The sequence below is a fragment of the Adelges cooleyi genome, unplaced genomic scaffold (genome assembly GCF_023614345.1).
Source record: "Adelges cooleyi isolate 19-005CV unplaced genomic scaffold, UGA_ACOO_1.1 ACOO_flye_CR_arks_rails_tigmint_CR_PRNA_247, whole genome shotgun sequence".
In the NCBI taxonomy this organism is placed as follows: Eukaryota; Metazoa; Arthropoda; class Insecta; order Hemiptera; family Adelgidae; genus Adelges; species Adelges cooleyi.
Genome location: NW_026095912.1, coordinates 5,150,914 through 5,171,242, shown reverse-complemented (window position 1 = coordinate 5,171,242; position 20,329 = coordinate 5,150,914). Strand labels below are relative to the sequence as shown.

General features: G+C 28.3%; 2 protein-coding genes across 5 annotated transcripts; one reads left to right on the top strand and one right to left on the bottom strand.

The window, feature by feature from the left end:
- Positions 1–232: 232 nt before the first annotated feature.
- On the bottom strand, positions 233–1,894 carry LOC126836826 (AN1-type zinc finger protein 2A-like). 2 transcript variants are annotated; one of them, XM_050570481.1, is made up of 6 exons: positions 1,763–1,894; positions 1,581–1,693; positions 946–988; positions 686–860; positions 403–624; positions 233–328 (listed from the first exon to the last, which is right to left on the bottom strand). In XM_050570481.1, the coding sequence occupies exons 2-6, from the start codon at positions 1,633–1,635 to the stop codon at positions 233–235; spliced, it is 591 nt and encodes a 196-aa protein (XP_050426438.1). In that variant the 5' UTR covers positions 1,636–1,693; positions 1,763–1,894. The 2 variants fall into 2 exon arrangements, with proteins under 2 accessions (XP_050426438.1, XP_050426439.1); XM_050570482.1 differs by lacking the exons at positions 946–988; positions 1,763–1,894 and having other exon boundaries at positions 1,581–1,685.
- A 9,333-nt stretch (positions 1,895–11,227) lies between these two features.
- Positions 11,228–20,113, top strand: LOC126836406 (tyrosine-protein phosphatase 99A-like). 3 transcript variants are annotated; one of them, XM_050569759.1, is made up of 14 exons: positions 11,228–11,821; positions 13,644–13,832; positions 13,983–14,272; positions 14,696–14,946; positions 16,275–16,579; positions 16,669–16,886; positions 17,533–17,658; positions 17,723–17,889; positions 17,955–18,243; positions 18,321–18,492; positions 18,574–18,707; positions 18,918–19,189; positions 19,258–19,393; positions 19,458–20,113. In XM_050569759.1, exons 1-14 carry the CDS (start codon positions 11,713–11,715, stop codon positions 19,644–19,646), a joined length of 2,847 nt encoding a protein of 948 aa, XP_050425716.1. In that variant the 5' UTR covers positions 11,228–11,712; the 3' UTR covers positions 19,647–20,113. The 3 variants fall into 3 exon arrangements, with proteins under 3 accessions (XP_050425716.1, XP_050425715.1, XP_050425717.1); XM_050569758.1 differs by having other exon boundaries at positions 16,272–16,579; XM_050569760.1 differs by having other exon boundaries at positions 16,293–16,579; positions 19,458–20,110.
- Positions 20,114–20,329: the final 216 nt, after the last annotated feature.

Here is a 20,329-nt window from a genome sequence, read left to right as displayed (position 1 = left end):
TTTATTTTAGTTTTAAAATTCATTGTTTTAATTGTTCTCATTATTTTAGAAATGTTTTCTTACAAAACAATTATGAATTTATTTAAATTATACAAATATGATAAGACTGATTGGAATGTACATTTAATTATTTAAAAATTCAATAACAAGTTATATTATAAATTTATAATGAGCTTAACTCTAAATATTATCACTATTTAATTTTAAATATGATTAACATCATAGTTTATAATTATGAAACACAACATCTTTGTGCAGGGTTAGTAAGATTTCTTCGAGTCAAACGTTTAGATTCAGCAAGTGCTTTAGCTAACGCTTCGTCTTCACTCTGAAAAACACCATACAATATAATTGTACAATTTAAACAATTAAGAGAGTTATATTTAAATAATTAACTTTTACCATAGCTCCCTGTATTGAAGTTACTGTGAATGTCTTTTTTACAATAATACCAAAAGGATTATTCGATTCTGCTATTTTTTTAGCCATTTCAGCGTCCCCACTACAACTGTGATCTGAAGGGTGACGATGTTTAAAACAATAATTTTGGCGGCATTCGCTGCATAGCACAGGCACTGCTTCCTTGCCACTACACGTTGCAACTGTACAATGGTTGGTAAATATCTATAAGATAATTACATAAAATTAAAATATGTCTCAAATTTGAATTTTTAGGTCAAAGTACCTTTTTACTCTCAGCCACACGACAATCGTTGTCGATATGTTCGCCTACTGTGCAATCAGGTTTCTGTCCTCGGGGTGTTGGTACTGGCTTTTTACATAAGGGACATACAGGCATTTGAATATTTTTCTTGAGACCTGGCTCACATTGATGGCTACTGTAGTTCATATGTTCACAACTAAACAATATAATTTTGGAAATGAATGTAATAATTTAAAAATAAAAATATTTTCTTGGTGAGCTATTTCAATAATAATAGTTACCAAAAAATATTTTTGCACGCATCACATTTTACGGGTAGGAAATCTGGACAAAAATACAAGCATTTAAGCATATAAATAATTTATTGGTTTTAACTCCTTTATTATAACTTATAATATAATAAATAGAATTCAATTGATTTCTAAAATAATTGATATAATTATTATAATCGGTTATAACAGGTTTTTTGACAGAATATTTTAAGTCATGATGGAAAAAGTGTCAAGTGATACCAAAAAAAGTACGAGTTGGCAAATTTGATAAGACATTATATAAATGGTAGTTTTTAGAAAAATATGTCAATCTTAACATTTTAAAACAAGTGATAATATATTAACTATTGTTCTATTGTTAATAAAATATTAGCACCCATCTCAACCCCATACTTATAATTTATAATTCAAACTAAAAAACAACAAAATATAGACTATGCACACACAAAAATTATTTACGTCTCAAAAGTTTGCATTGAATGTGAACGTGAATTGTCAGCTTGGCTGTGACTAATATAAACAGCGACATAATATTATTATTTTTTTTAAACACAATATACGTAATACATCAAAGGAAAAGCTGAAATTTGAAAACCTAAATCGTTGAAAACACTACCAAGTACTTATACTTAAAACTGACTTACCTAAACGATTACAAGACTTCTTCGAGCAGTGTTGCCCTAAATCCGGAAATTCCATTGTTTTCTAGAATTATAATGTTCTCTTTAACAACTTGGGCGTGGTAGTCCTGTCGGGTCTGTAGGAGGAAAAAAAACAGTAAATTCGTTGTCATTTTATAATAGTTCAAGCTTGACTCGTGACTTACATACAACAATTAATTTGATATGTAAGTAGATAAATGACAAAATGAGACGTGCTATGTTGAAAGAAACTAAAAACACATTTTTTAACGCTATCCTCTGCAACTCAGCATCAAATAATGTTGAGCAAACGCAGGTACTCTGCAAACTCTAGTTTGCGCAGAATCGCCTTAGAAGAAAAGAGATAAGAGCGATATTGATCCGCATCCCTTCAAAGTTCAAAATGTGGGTCAGAGTTACCTACTTTATTAATACCAACTTATTTACCCGCTGTGAGCCATGAGAGCTTTTATCAGAGGCGGTTATGAAGGAGAGGAGCGATTGCCCCTCCCCACTCTCTTAGTCCGTTTATTGATTTTTCTTATGGCAATATTATAAATTATGCGACCATCATATATATTATTATTCTTAAATAAAACTAAAAAATTATTAATTTTTGTAGTTCATTACTATATTTAAAATGATTTAAACGGTCATTATCTACTCATTTTACATTTAATTTATATTTTATTTCCAAGTAATGAATTTTGTTAGGTGTGTATTTATGTAACAGGACGATTATAATTGGTTAAAATAAGTTTTTTCAATAAACTAATTATACGTTTTTATTTTTAGTTTACAGTAGCTTGACATAGTTATTAGGATTAACTCTTGTTGTTGAATTTTGCGATTTAGTTAATACCTATAACAACGAATAAAATCATATTTTTTCTAATTAGTCTAGTAGAACCTTTATGGTTTGAACTACCTAACTATTACTACTGATAATGATTACTGATTATTATGCTTTAAGTAAAGAGCAGAAGGGAAAGGCCCTTAGAGCCGTAAGTATTATTTAAGAAATATAGATGATAATGCATTTTAAAAAATTGATAAGAGGAGGTTTAGCCCATTACAATTATAATGCCTATTGTACTTTAATACGTGACTGATAGAAGGTATCTTTCATGGGTGATATGAATGTGGATAATAAAATATTTGTCACAGATAAAGGCAAGAGACAAATCAATATAAATTTGTTTAAATAAAAAAAATACTATCTTAATTTTCTGATTTTAAAAATAATAGACGTCATTATTTGTACTCGTTTTAAGTATTGAGTATTATTATCGATGGTGTTATCAAAATTCATTAAGAACAATATAGATTATGTCTATTGTTAAAACACACGAGGTATAACCAACACATTTGCACCTACTTAAAATTATACAATATTATTACTGTATCGTACAGTGCATATGTATTAACCAATATTCCATAGGCGGAACATCATAGGTAGGCAAATAAAATATTTGGTCGATTAATGTAGGGTTTGACAATTATACCATCAGAAATCGTTGTTCATGCTTGTTGAAGTAGGTACCGCTATTACTAGAACAATAATTAACCTATAATCTGTAAGTTTGAATAATTTATTTATTATTGTTCATAAATCATATAATAATAAAATAATTTTACAAAGTACCCACATAGCAAAATAATATTTTCAAAATATTGATAAAATATTTAAATATTTTATTTAGGTTATCACAATGTTTTAAAATATTTTGAAAACATTTAGAAAACATTTTTTGGCAGGTGAAAAAAGGTTTTCACAATATTGTAGTATTATATTTGTACAATATTTTTATTTTAAATTTTCAAAATATTTAAATCTAAATATTTCTTAAATGATTCAATTTAGATATTATTAAAATGTTTATAACCAAATAATTCTAATATTATTAAATTCAATATATTTTTAAAATCTTTGAAAACAAACATATTATCTAACTTGCAATATTATAACCTTAATACTAAACTATATTAGAATGTGCTATTTATTATATGGTACTTAGTGATCATTTGTAATATTTTGATAAAATTTAAAATAAAGAAGAAATGAGTAGGATTTCAAGTTTTATAAAGTATAATTTTATTATAGTATAATTACTATAAAATTTTTATAATAATCAAAATGTACAGCTTTTAGTTATTTTGTGTTTTTTGTGTTTTCAATTTTTCTCTTTGGGCAGCTTGTGCCATCCAATTTTTCAATGGTTTTTTTATTTTAATGTTAGGAACTTCAGTATATTTCTTAATTGAACGAACTGCTTCTGAAATAAAATATTAAGTTCATAACTAATTATAGTAATGATATTGTTGTTCTTACACAGAAAATTTGTACATACATTTATCTGTTTATATAAACAGATAAATCCTATTTTTATATATGTAAATATATATAGGTACCTATTAAATTTTTCATTTTTTTTTTTTGATAAGTTTTAATACTTAATATAAGCAATAGTCACGAAAATTAATTAATAAAATTAGAAATATATAAAACAGGTATAACATATTATAGCATACATTGGTATGTCGATGTAAATATAATAATAAACTAATATATAGGTAATGTACTATATATTTATACGTAAATACATAAATACAGTGTATTTTTAATATATTTTAACACTTTCTACCTACAGCTGTAGTGCGTCCAATATTCACAACTTGGTCAATGTGGCAATAGTCATTATAGCAATGTAAAAGAATGCAAGAAAACTATATACTATTGGTTTTAACTTACCAAAAATAATACTGCAACATTGTAAGGTAGAAAATTGATTTTTCCCTTTAAACCCTATAAATGAGTACTTTATTAGAAATGTGTCACTAAACATTTTTTGCATCATTTTTCGTATGGTTTCAGCCAACGAGTTACCGGAGAAACGAGATAAAATTCTGACCTATAAAATATCATGATCTATATATAATTATGTACACAATACACAGGCATTATTTTAAAAATTTCACCATTTTTTTTTTTTTATATAATTCAATGCATATTTACCTTAAATATATATACTTAAATCATAAAATTTATAAGTTATATAATTGCATAATTATACCTAATTTATTAAATCGTATACTGTTAAAAGAAAATAAATTATAATGAAAAATAAGTTTATAAATTAAGTTAAATATTTATATCTCATATATATAATATATATATTTTGGTGAAAACATATAAATGAGGAGCACGAAGCGTTTTGTACTATTATTTGACATATTATGTTAATATTGCATTCATTAATTTACTAAATACTTAATTTAATTACAAAAAATCGTGCAAACACGCAATTTTAATATATATTTTACTTAAGATTTTTTCGGAGTAAAAAATAAAACAAAGATGTACATTGATTTGCAATTATACTAAGTTCTATTGGGTAAAAATACAGATGATAATATATTTTGCTTATGCGGATCTATATTATATATTTAAATATTATGTAATAATGATGTATATAACACTGTAATAATGCTTTTTTGCTTAAAATAATTTTATTAAAAAATAATCGATCGTTTATTTCAAATTAAATACATCATCAACTGATCAACCATCACGACTATCCATTGTAAATTGCTTCATATAGTCTACATAATACTTGTATTCCTATGTTCATAGTAATTATAAATATCGTTGCACATTACGTCGCTTTAAATTACATATAATATAGAGTGGCCCATGACAAAAAAATCACCCCGTATAAAATATCATGCGGCATAATATTTTATACATTTAATATATATATAAATCATACTTACACAATAAAGTATAAAATAACATACTACCTATGTATAAGAATGTAAAATATAAACTAATAACTCGCAATGATATCAGGCATAGCTTTATAAACTCAATAAGGCTTATATATAAATGGCCACAAGCATTTAGTATTTTAGAAAAATAGAGTTATTAGAAAACTATAATATTAATGGGAGGTCACAGTGAAAGAGTGACGGATTTCCTTCAAATTGCGATTACATGTATTATTTATCAATAATTAAAAGACCCGTATTCGAGCGGTTGTGCCATGAGTTCTAGTTCCAGAGATAATTGACTTTGATATTTATTCTATATCGTAAGTTGACCTATTTTACGGTCGCTATCAAAAACTAAGTGTTTTAACTACATAAAAGTTGAAAAAAAGTTGTAAAAAAATGCAAAAAAGGTTGGGAGTGGGAACGGATTTAAACCCGACACCATTCACTTCCGGGCACTGCACAGTTCTTGCTGACGTTTGTAAAATAGGTCTATTTAAGATATAGAATAAATATCAAAGTCAATTATCTCTGTGGAACTAGAAACCATCGCACAAACGCTCGAATAAGGGTCTTGGTAAGGTATTGATTAATAATACATGTAATTGCAACTTGAAGAAAATCCGTCACTCCTTATCACTGTTTTAGAATTAGATATCTAATTAATAATTATGTTTGCAATATTATTAGCCCTTGTATATCAGCAACCATTGGTACAAGAGTTACGCCCTTTTAACACTAGAAAATAAGTACCTATTAAATTTTATACATAGTCCTTTTTAACTCTATTTGACCAAAAAGTGTCATTGGCTTTTATATCCAGAATTCTACGATGCGAGTTTATATATTTTAAAAATAAATATTTTCAAAATCTTAAGTAAAAAACTGATTTATAATATTTGGTATACAATTTTGTGGAAATGTTTTCATTATATTTGGGTCTAAATATTTGGAGACTAAATATTTTAAAAATATTAAGTGAAAAACTGATTTATAATATTTGGTATACAACTTTGTGGAAATGTTTTCATTATATTTGGGTCTAAATATTTGGAGACTAAATATTTTCAAGACAATTTAACAATATTTTTAAAACAATATTTGCAATAAAACTTAATTCAAACATTTTGAAAATATTAATATTTTTAAAATGCTATGTGGGTATGTTGTACCTAATAAAATTAAAATTTAACTGTATACTCTATAGTATTAGCAGCGGCAAACATATTATGTTATTTTCGTTACAATTGTGTGTAGGTACCTGATATACATTATGAGGTTACACAAACCAGATTTGTGTATACTTTCACATCTATCCTAAACTCCAGTTTTAATACGTGTTCCTGCAAAATACTCAAATCTATTAAACTCCATGTCCGCAGGAGGATTGCGGCTACACTTGTATTGAAGTTAAGTTACCTGCATTCCAATGCCCTAATTCGTATTTAAACTTCATCACCAAATAAATTAAATTATTAACATAGATTAAATATAACACTTTACACTAACAGTTGAGCGAAAACACTCTCGGTTCATTTCAACTTGTTATTACAAAAATTGCCAAATTCATGGTTCAGGGTTCTAGGCAAAAACAAACAAATTGTGTAGTTTTAACCAAGAAGACTACATAATATGATAATATAAATTATCAATTATGTAGTCTTCATTATAAAAACTAAACGTATTGAATCTCGAGGTAATTTAATTTGATTAGTTTTTGTGAATAAATAATTAAAATACATTTTATGTTTTTTTTTTAAAAAGTGTATTAAAAAAATTGAAATTTATATAATTATATTGTAAAGAAGAAAACAATTTTATACCGAGATTCGGAAAAATATGGCAACAAGTGGAAAAAATTAACTATCGAAAAAAAATTAGTTTAATACATTAGTATTTGCGGTATACATGAAATAATAATTACAAATCAAAAAATTATTTTGTAAATTAATGTAATGTTAGTTAGAAATAAAAAAATACTATAATTCATCTTATACTTATAAAAAATAATAAATATATTACAAAATTTAGTTATAAACATCTGAATAAAAAGATAACTCTAAAAAGATTGCACAAATTTATTTAATGTAGTAAGCAAATTGAATTTATAGTGCCAACGTGTATGAATAATTAAAAAAAAAAAATCTTAATAATACCATTGAGTATATATTATACAATATATACTCCATGATAATACTCACTAAAACAAAAGTTATTTCATTTGTCAGATCATTGTAGGACACCCTGTATCTGTGGCGCAATTGGGATTTATTTTTGGGTGCGGGGTTATATATAGTTTAAAACAATGAGTATAGACTTGAGTATACTTAGTATGAGTATAATGAGTATATTTAAGTATATATATATTATACTTAGTAAATCTGTAACGCTCCCTAGTTGTAATTTTCAAATATATTTTGGAAGGGGTCAAAACACCACTGGTTGCGTCAGTGCTCTATATATCTATTATTTTACCTCTAACCATTTTTACTTACGTTCATTTATCGAGTGCTTAATGCTATGATCGCTTTCCGCCAAAACTAGATTTAAAATTTGGAATTCTAAATATTTTATTTTATAAAAAAGTTAACCGATGGTTTTCGGTTGCTTGGCCACGTCAACGTCGCGTTGCATCAGTTCGATTTAAATAGCTCTATGGCAACGGTTCTTGTATAAAACGTTTCTTATTATTTCTAAAGGAACGAATTCTTTTATTTCATTTGTATTTTCGCAACTGCGGTGTAAACTGTGAACTTTTAACTTATTCGTTTTTTTTTACAGCAATGATGTCGATGTGAGTAATAATAAATTATCAATACAACTATATTATTATATTTATTATTAATATTAGCGATAGAAATACCGATTTCCCGTTGAAAATATTTGTTACAGTATTTACTGAAAATCATACGTATTGATATAATTTATGTATCACTTAAAATTTGTATTTTTCCTATACAATTGTATTAAATAATTATGTATGACTAAATGTAAATGTTCCACAATGATTGGACAAATGAAATAATTTTTGTTCTAGTTGATATTTTTAAGATTTTTTTTTTTTAATTAATTTATACTCATTTGGGCTATAAGCATCACGTTTTTTTTTTGCACACAACTATTTAACTTTTTTAAATCATTTTTCTATTTTTTTTGTTACAATTTTAAAAAAAAATTTAAGATAGCCATTTGATTAAGAATAATTAGCTGAAAATTATTGACTGTTTATAGCAGAGTTAAATCGGTTCTAATAAAATGTAATCTTTAAATATATTTTTTTCTTTTTTTTCAAACTTTTTCCATACAAATATTTTCTTGTCAAATGTGTCGATACTCACAAAACAATACCAGCGGCTGAAGGTCAGATGGAATTCGTTTTCTTTGTGGTGGAAACCTCTGATCCACTTTTGCCGATTGAGCTAATATAAATATCTTATCGAATTGTACATAAGCATTTACTGGAATCCTAATATTTTGTTTATTATCACAATATTCAAACCTTAAAGAGAGCGGGCAGTACTTGGTTAGGGATGTGGCAAACATGTCATCCAGTACGCGCTTATAGTATTTATTAAATTATAAATCAAATAAAAAAATGCCCTATACCTATAACTTGGCTAAGTATGTTGCCAGACATGCTGTCAGTATAGGATTCTTAAATTTTGTTTGCATTGTTTTCAATTGCATTGAAGATACATAGCTTTTTGCAGAGTTGATAACAGTACTTATTATACAGTATTATCAATTTCATGTGACTATCACTCTTGAGAACGCTCATTTCTGTTTTAAGAACTATAAAGATTTGGCTTAGGGTTTCAACGAGACAGGACAGACTTACAGATTTGCCAATATTATAAATAGAAAAAGATATGACACATTTAATTAACATAAACAAAGTTATTGACACATTTGCAGAACAAGCAAAGCGTATAACTCTTGTATGAAATACCTGTAAATTGTGATATTCCATACATTTAAATTATTTTTTGTTCTAAAAAAAAATGCTAATAAACTAAAGTGTTAAATTGATAAGCAATATCCTTGCTAAAAAAAAAAATTAACTTCATAATTTAAATAAACACATGCAACGCTTAAAAGGGCGTCGCACCGGTAATTTTCAGTGGTAAAAACATGTTTAAGCAGACTGAAAATAACTCGCTTAATTTTGGTTTTAGAGTAAAAGCACCCATTATAAAATTAAAAAAAAACAATATTCCGGAGGGCAAGACGGTGCGTTTTTAAAAAAAAAAATAATTTTTTGAAAAGTTGCAGTCATTTAAAAATGTTAAAATAGTCGTTATTTCTAAACTATGTATTGAGCGTTACACTTGGAATAATGAAAAAAACGCACCGTCTTGCCCTCCGGATTATTGTTTTCTTTTAATTTTATAATAGGCGTTTTTACTCTAAAACCAAAATTAAGCGAGTTATTTTCAGTCTGCTTAAACATGTAGAGATGAAAAAACATTTTTAAATCGCTTTCAAGGATGCTGTGATAGTCTGAAAAATAAATTAACTTCCAAAATAGAGTCCTAGTTATTGAACTAATAATTACACATCACAGTTTAACCTTTAAATTAAGATTTTGTGAAAAATTGCCTATACTTTACTCCTTAAAAATAGGCGGTGCGACGTCCTCTTAAGCACCCTAATTTTTTTTATTGAAATTGTTTATTATATTTTTAAAATAAAAATACACAATATACAAGTTGCATAAAAATATTTTATTTTTTACAATTTTAATTTAAAACAATTTACAATATTTTTTTTTTTTGTATAATATGTTTTTTCGTCTATTTTAATTGAATAGTTTAACTAAACAGTTTTTTAGACCAATATTGTCAAAATGTTAATTGTGAATAATGAATATGTAATGTAACGAAATGTTTTTGTATTAAATGTGATTTCATAATTTGCAAATTAATTAATTAATTTCTATACAACTTGAATAGCATAATTATAATTTTGTGCTATAATGCAGGAGCCTTTTTATAACTCCACTTATTTATCATTTAAATAATGGTTAGAGATATGAAAGTCATAAACAGTTAATTTTATTTGTTAATATACTTTTTAAATATATTTTTGTAGTTATTGATAAATGACTATTATTATTAATGTTATTATAAGATTGAGATTAAAATTGCTTTCTTTGTTTTTCTCATACAAGGGTCTGATTGGGAAACATACTATTGACCAAACAAAACACATCATTTTTAACCAATATCATGTCAGCTGTGCATAAAAAAAAATTGTATACTACTGTAATTAATTAGCACATTTATTTTGCACCATATATTGAGCTTTGAGTATAGGTATTCATTATTTTATGGTACATAGATTTATCATTACCCGAACAATTCCATCAATTTTGTATCCTATAATATATATCTATACCTATTTTATTATTGAATATATACAATTATAATAAATAATTTTGTGGTTATAATTTTGAATTACTTTACATTATATTAACATTATTCATTTCTACAATCATCATTATTGTTTAAAAATCAATATGGTTAAATGAGATAGATCATTAATAACATGTGTACTCCTTAATAATGTATGGTGCTGGCCACACAACAAACACCATTAATAATCGTGCATTTTGTATAAATATTTTAAATGTTGGTGCCCCTTGGGTGACTGTTTGTCGAGTGGCTCTGTGTCGGTTTTCGGTGGCTGTGTGTCGGTGGTTCTGTGAGGTGTAACCTCGTGGAGGGGGGGGGGGTGATGGCCGGTAGGCGGGCATAGGGGCATCTGCGTCGGAAGACAACGGCAGCGTCGGGCCGCAGCGTTCGGTACATTGTCGTTGTCGGCGGCGTTTGATAAACTGATAAGCTATCGTAAACGCACGGCGAGAACGGCGGCTCCTCTCCCATCCCGTCAACCCGTCGGCCGTCACCCGTTGCCCGACAAACGAATCGCTTACAATAATATTACCATAAGATTATGCGGTTCGCGTTCGCTCCGCCGCAATAAACGCCGCCGCCGTTTTATTATCCGTTTGGCCGGTAGTAACGAGAGCAGCCGCAGCCGCAGCCGTAGTAGTAGTAGTAACTGTAGAGTAACAGCAGCAACTGCAGTCGTAGTAGTCGGTATAGTAAAAACAACACCAAAACGATCATAATTCAGTCGTACGGGAAACGCCGGAGGTTGGACGTCCTCGCGGGCTTCGGTGCGCCAGCAATGACGATCGCGCATTTGGCACGACCACCGACCGCCAGCCGCAGTTGTCCGATCAAGATCAGTAGCTCAAAGCTCGCGGGCGGCGACGTCCGCCAGTTGTAAACAGCAGCTATTGATAAGCAACAAAACCACCCCCACGAATTGGATTCCTCACCACCACCTAGTCTGGGAAATGTGGATGGCAACATGGTGTTTGGGTTTCACACTGTTCTCGTCATTAACCGCTGGTCCGGCGTACGCCGTCGCAAACGCAGTGCCGACCACCAGCTCCGAGCAACCCGGTAAGTCTATTGAAGTACACTATGCCACTCCCAGTTGTCGAATACTCCGTATGACCAAAAAGATTGTACAATTTGTCCGACCGAACTGGTAGCGGTCGTTAAGCATAATCATAATGGTCGTCGGAAGATAAATGTCCTAGCTCAATAATACCTATCGCTCTAATGTTACCCCTAAAGTTAATGACACATAAATATGCATAATATAGACATGTATACGAACAACGTAGATTCATAGAATTAATACTTTCCTTTGTCGCTGATATTTATTATTTTCTCAAACAATTTTAAATTATCTTTATTTATAAGTACTTATAAGTATTTATAAGTTTGTTTACAAGAGTTAATCTTATATCTTTGCAATTATATGTATAACTTTTTTTTAAGTTTTGACAGCTAATTTTTTTTTTCTATTTCTAATTTTTTTTCTTTCTGATTTTTTTTTCTATTCATTCTTTCTTATAAGTACTACAGCTATGCATTTAATATTGTTATCAAGTATTTAAATTTTAAATTATATTTAATTATTTATTACTTTTACAACCAATATGATTAACAATAGGTTATCTTATCATCGTTATATTTAATTATTTTTATTTGAACATTGATAATATCAGATTTGTAATTTTCCAATCAACATTTAAGACTATGCATTTATAATATGTAAGACATTATATAAAAATTTCCCAACTCTCAGGTATTCTTGTATTAACTATTTTTCCAAGAAAAAAGTCTCATAGTTTTATGTAGATAAATAATAATTCCTTTTACGAATATAATGAGTAATGTTGACAAATTATTTTTCAAGGCATATTGGAATTTTTTAATTGATATTTTTATGCATAGTAATAATATCTGGGAAATTTGTCTTATAGTCAGAAACAACTTAATTAATGCTCGCATAATATATTATGTTAGGTATGGTCATAGTATCAATCAATAGTATCAATTGACAACATAAATATTTTTTTTTATCCTAAATCAAATATAATTTAAATGTAAATAAAAAGGTTATTTTTTTTTAATACTAATGTAGATGTTAAAACAAAGTTGTTACTTCGAGTTATCTTTTCTTAATATCCTAGCTTTTTGGTAGTTAACATGCTATCAAATTTATAAACTTTTGAATCATTTTTGTATTCAGTTTGTCGTTTGGATTTATCTTGTCTCATTTTAATTTGGGTCTAAACCGTTTAAGAATTAAATATATTGTAATTTACTAGTGTGTGTATTAGGTACAAATAATTATTATTTTATTAACACGCAAAAAAAAACTGCTAAAACAATAGTTAAGAATTTACTGTATACTGTTTAGCTGTACATTACTCATTACTTACATTTATAAAAACAATTTTAAGGAGAATGGAAGACACTATTTATTAAGAGGCAATTAATAGGTAATATATGTCAAAAATTTATCTGTGGTACCTATCGGATGGATTTCAATTTTTTTTTTCAAGTGTAGCTTACTATTTTCTCTATGGATCTTTTTTATTAATAATAAGAAAAATTATATTTTATTGACATTTTATTGTTGCACATATGTTACATGTTATTAACAAGTTAAATAAAAAAGTTGTTTTATTGATTATTAAAAATAAAAAAAATAATTGGCATTGAAGGGTTAAAAATAGGGATCAGAAGTTGTTCTGTAGGCTGTTCTGTTTAAATGGATTGACACATTAGTTATGTTATAGACCACATTATTAATACCATTAGTTTTCCCTTTTGGTTGTACTATCTCCTCCTATCAGAGATCTAAAAGGCTGATTTTTGATTTAGTTATTAGAAAATTATTTTGATTTTATTGATTTTTTTTTTGCAGTTGTACATGTGAGTAAACCTCAAAACTTAACTGTGGTTAACGTCACAAGTCGATCAATTCAAATTGCTTGGGAAGCACCAAAAGATGGTGCAGACACGGTGACTGGCTACAGTTTGTATTATACACACGACAACAACACATACACAAAAAAATTGCAGAACGTACACCAGCACACAATTATAGATCTCAGTGAGTTATGTTGAAATTGTATTTATTTCAGAAAATCTAAATACCTAATAATAATTTGTTCATTGTTTCTGTAAACATTGCTTTGTTTGTATATGTATTGTAAAATAACTAACAATCACCCTATGACTTATTGTTGTTAATGTTTTTCAGAACCCTACACCAAGTACACCATTTACGTTCTAGCTGTTGGAGAAAAAAAAAGAGAAGGGGATGTATCGGACACTATAAGTCAATATACCGATGTCGATGGACCGGGACCACCAGTTATTATGAACGCCACTTGTGTGCCTGGGACTAGTGGAACATCAATTTTCTTGCAGTGGACTCAACCAGAACATTTTTATAAGTCTGTTGATGAATATGTCATATCTATTTTAAAAAAGGCAAGCGTGTTCATAACAATAAATGTTCCAATACATAAAGACGGTCAAAACTTAAGTGTAAGTATAAAAAAGTAACTACCTACCTAAACATGTTTTTGAAAATACTCATTTTTATTCAATTTGTTGTAAAATCGTAAAGTATTTAATGAGTTATAGCGTTATAATACTTTTTTAGATACCGGGTAAAAGTTATCCAATTATTTTGGTAAATATGTTTTGGATAAAAACAAAAATCAAAATGTATTTAAAAGAATATTAATTATTAAAAATACCAAGTATTTTAGTTTTTTATTTAAACTTAATTGATTTTACATCGGTTAAAAGATATAACCATTACTTGTAATTATATAGTTTAAAATCAATTTTTATCATAAAATAGCTTAATGTAGCTTGGGTTAAATATTATATTATGAATAAATTCATAAATATTATACTAGATATATAGATTTCCTTGTAATTTATTGAAATATTTTGTTTTAGTATGTTGTACAAAATTTAACAGAAGATAATGAGTATGAATTAACAGTGATGGGCGCAACAAATAGTTCTTTGACAAAAGATGTAATAATGAAAGGACAACCGTCGGAATCACGTACTGTCTTTTTACATAGGAATTGTGACCACAATAGTTGGAAAAATAATGCATCAATCGAAAACACAAAATCAATTTTGATTGGTCTGTGTTGTGTGTTTGTTTTGTTGTTTGTTATCGCGGCTATATTATTATGGCAGTAAGTGGTTTTTTAGCTAGTTACACATTACAGTGTTGTTTTCTATAGATTAACCATCTACTATTACTTAAAACACTTAACTTATTTGTAAATAATACAATAACTCAATTTACAACAAATCAAATAGGCTGAAGATGTACATCAACAGCCGGTCGAGTACTCTGAACACTGCTTTACTTTCTATTGAAACTTTTTGTATTTCTTCTCAGTTTGATTTCTTGTAAATTTAAGTATAGACAGCATTAATCTCCATTTCATTCAACAGTTAATATAATGTAAATTTAATAACATGTATAAAATGTTTAACGGTGATCAGTCGACTACAATGACACTATAATTTCTCGGAACAGCATCTTGACGTGTCTATATTTTTATTGTAGATGGATTTTTTATAGTTTAGATAGCAATGACAATGTTTACATGTGGACAAATATTGGAAAAGAGCCCATTTTATCAATTATAATTTTGGAGATGTGTGCAATTTCTCAAATTAAAATTGTATAATTTATTAATGATTTTTAAAACTTAAACACAATTTTTTAATTTAAGAACTCAGGCTTGTATTAGGGTTAAAATAAGGGGAATTTTGTGTGGATACACAATCAGGTTTTACTTTATATAAAAAAAATGGGCCCTTTCAATATTTGTACACGTATACAATTATATAACTTTACGTACATTATAAGTTCACATTAGCTAGAGGAGGGCGATGCTTGAATACATTTTTTTTTTCGGTGAGGAGGGTGTTTCTTCCAGTTGAGAAAGTGTCTACACATTTAATTTATACATCTTTGAAGTCAGTACAAGACATTTACTTTTATATTTGACTAAAACATTATTTAACTTTATGAAGCTTGGCATTGTATCTTTTTGGGATACAAATGTTGTTAATGTCAATTTTTCATAACCAACCTTTGATTGTTTTTAAATTTTTTCCAAAATATCAAAAAGTTTGTTAATATATTAAAACTACTTTTGGGCAGGATATAAATTGTTTGATATATAGTATTAAACAACATTTTGTTAAATATTCAAGCGTAGATTATGACGATAATATTAAAAATAAATGTAAAACATTGGAAGTATTTTCATAATTGCTAAACAACATTTTTTCAATAATATTTAATAAATTACTTTTTATGTATATATTTAAAAAAATAATTGTATTAATCACAGAATATAATACTATACTTTCAAGGTATAAAAGCATTAGAAATAGATCAAGTTAGACTTAATTTTCAAAAATATGTATTTTCATCATCACCCGACTGCCACAGTATCGTGTGAAATTTTACATGTAACATATAAAACCATGTTTTGTACAGTAGATGCCATACTGTGTGTAGGGTATACTTTCATGCTGCGTACTATTATCTGGAAGATCCGCCGTGCTTATCTCATACCATACCGACTTTGCCGAACTCCGACTGGTGGAAACATAAAGAAGAATCTCATGTTGTCACTGTGGATGCATTTGAAAGGCATGTGTCCAGTTTACATGCTGATGGTGATATCGGTTTTAGCAAGGAATATGAAATCATACAAGAAGAATCGATAAATTGTGATTTTTCAACCGACGCATCACAACTACCGGAGAATAAATCAAAAAACCGATATCTTAACATAGTTCCTTGTAAGTAGAAATTGTATTGATAAAAATATATTGTAATGGTTAACTGCAGATATCTTGTAACAAATTGTTTTATTTTAATTTTATTTTAGATGACCACAGTAGAGTTAAACTTGTTATTAACAATATGCCGGGAAGCAGTCATTCTGATTACATCAATGCAAATTATATTGATGGTTTTGAAAAAGCTAATGCTTACATTGGAACGCAGGGACCATTGCCGTCGACCATTACTGATTTCTGGCAGATGATTTGGGAACAACATGTTTATGTCATTGTTATGATTACAAATTTAGTAGAACGAGGCCGGGTAATTATGCAACTTTTATTTTGTCGATGATAAAACCAATTTATCTGTAAGTTTACTAGAAAATTAAACTGTTAAGTCAAATAATCAATCTTTCCTTTGAAGGAAAGATATTGGATTATGAATATGTCTATTCCTGTCTTCTTCCATCGCTCCTCCTCTCCTCAATTTCCCTCCCCTCCCTTCACTTTCTTCTCCTATCCTCCATCACATAATAAAGACCACACAAATATTCGACAGATCTCCAGCTAAAAGACATGTTCATATAAAAAAAAAATTTAGCACGTTTTCTTGTCGAGGCTTATCAAGTATTTGCTATTTATCAAAAATTTAGATTTATGAAAACCTATTAAATTAATTGAAATGGGTTCATTGCTGCAAAACTTTGGTGTGCTGAGTGTGAATCGCAATTTTCGCTTAAATATTATATTTCACTTAAGTGTATTTTGTTTTATTAAAATTATGTTAAGTATGACAATTTGTAAAATATTTACATTAATTCCATAAATCAATCGCTAATTGTACATTTCAGTTTAATGATTAATCGCAACTTGGTTACTTTTTTTTTAACCTGGAATATTTTTAATTCTAAAAAAAGGTGACAAACGAAGTAAAAGTTTCAACGGTCTTCTATTTGTTTAATTTTTAGAGGAAATGCGATTTATACTGGCCAAACGAAAGTGTTGAAATTTATGGTTTCATTCAAGTGAAGTTGTTAAAAGAAGAACTGATGGCCATGTATACTGTTCGTACATTTCAAGTACATCACATGAGAGTGAGTGTTATTTAAACAAAAATTTATTTAAAATAATTTTTTTTACAAATATGTATTTTTATAGAGTAAAAAGAAAAAAAATGCATTATCTGGTAGAACTATATATCAGTACCATTATACCAACTGGCCCGATCACGGTACACCCGATCATCCTCTACCGATTCTGAGTTTTATAAATAAATCATCCGGAGCTAATCCTCCTGAGGCCGGACCCATTGTTGTCCATTGCAGGTTTGTCATAAACATATAATGCCAAATGACATCTTTTATTCTAAACATAGTTGTATCATTGTTAGTGCTGGCGTCGGCAGAACGGGTACTTATATTGTACTAGATACAATGTTAAAACAAATCCGAAGTGAAAAAGAAGTGAACATATTCGATTTCCTAAAGCACATCAGACAACAAAGAAATTTTCTAGTTCAAACTGAAGAACAGTATATATTCATTCACGATGCTTTATTGGAAGCAATCAATTGTATGCACGCTAGTATTAACGAGAAAACTCTCGCCAGTTATCTTCAAACTGATATTAAGGATAGTAAGATAGCATCATTTACGTCCGATTTTGACAAACATTATAAGGTATGAATTAGAGTGTTTTGTTTTTCAGTAAGAAAATATTCGTTTAAGCTATGTGTTATTATTTATATTACAAACAGATGATCACGTCTTTTGTTCCGCAAGAGTATTTGTTATTATCGGCAAACAAGGTTTTCAACCGAGTGAAAAATAGATCTCAAGAATTTGTTCCTGTTGAAAACTCTCGTGTCCATTTAACGCCAAAACCCGGTGTAGAAGGAAGCGATTACATTAACGCTTCATGGATCATTGGTAAACTATTTATTAACATTACCTTTAATTTATATTTGCACAAATAGTAATTTTCAATTGTATGTTTTTGATAAAACAAAGGCTTTAAACGGTTGGGAGAATTCATTGTTACACAACATCCACTTAAAAATACAATTTTAGATTTTTGGCAAATGCTATGGGATCACAACGCGCAAACTGTGGTTATTTTAACTGACATGAACGAAGAAGACTCGGTTTGTATATTTATTGTGTTTAAGAATATAGAATTAAAATTAATAACATGATTATAAACACATTTATTGTTTAAAAACTGATTTATTACTATGATTTGTTAGCATCTAGTTTCACCTTTAATTTATACTTATTAATTTTATCACTTTCAGTTATAATAATTGTGGTAAAATGTGTTGGCCTTTTTTGTATAGTCGAATTTTATTTTTTAGGAATCACTCGTTACATTTTGGCCGGTTGATTCGAGTACTACCTTGGACAGTGACAATTTCAAAGTTAAAAGTGTCCAAGAAGATAAAATCGGCAATGAATACGAAACCCGAGACCTGGTGATTCAGTCAGTACAAGACGATTTTATGCTCCCTGTTCGGTTGATTCATAGCAAATACTCGATTAGGGAATTATCTTCATTGATCAAACTACTAGAAATCGTACAGATGTGGCATTTAGAGTATCAGAACGGCCCTATAGTTGTCGTGGACAAGTCAGTTGAAATGATTTGTGCACCAGATAGTGTTAACATTTTTATGTAACTATTCTAATCGTTTTTAGGTTCGGAGGAACGGAAGCTGCGATTTTCTGCTGTTTGACAACACTCGGGAAACAATTACAGCACGAAAACTTAGCCGATGTCACTTTGTACGCTAAACTTTACCACAATCAAAGGCCAGGAATATGGAAAAATATTGTAAGTTTTTTTGTATTCATTGCTAATATGATTAAATTACAAACTTAACACATTTGATTTTTAGGAAAATTATTTATTGCTGTATCGTGCTTTGGAACTTATGTCCGGTGGAAGTTGTTTCTCTGTGTTGCCGTCGAGTTCGTTCAGTAGTGTAAATAACGTGGTAAATAATAGCCATAATTCACTTAATCTACCAAATGGAAATGCTCTCTCACCAAATAAACAAAATGGAGTATTAATTGTACAGTCTTAATGCTTAAATATGTGTATGTAGTTAGGAAGTAACGGTCTATTCATTTGTTATTATTGGATCTTGGTTAATTTTCTACTAGCCTGTCGTGTTAAATTTACCTCGTGTATTATCATGTAAATTTCGATTAATTTTTTTGTTGAAAATTTTCCTTTTTTGAACCCAATTTACCATTTATTGGTTGTTGTCTCTAACGTTAGAACCCTTTTGAAACTAATATTTTGCAGATTTCACCAACATAAATTTTCATCTTTATAATTGACAGTTATTAATTTAATTTTTTTTTTTTTTTTGGTTTTTCGTTAGTGCAATATTTCTGTTTGTAAAATATTATTAAAAAGTGACTATATTTTTCTTCCGTGAAATTCATACTTTTTTATATGCATGTACACTACTTACTTGCGTAAAACCCTAGTTAATTTATATAATTGTATTTAATGTCTATATACATCAAATAATCAACACTTGTTTGTTACAAAAATGCAAAATCGTTTTGCTTTGTTTCATACATTCCATCAAATAATATTAAAAATTCGGTTGAGTGAAAATTGCTTAACTATTTTTTTTTTTTTTTTATAGCTTTGACCTTTCTCTTATGCTATATTAATTTAGAATGAAACATGTTTTGACGATTGGTGTGTAGGTTTAATTTAAGCCTTTTTTAAAAGTCTACAAAAACCTTTTAC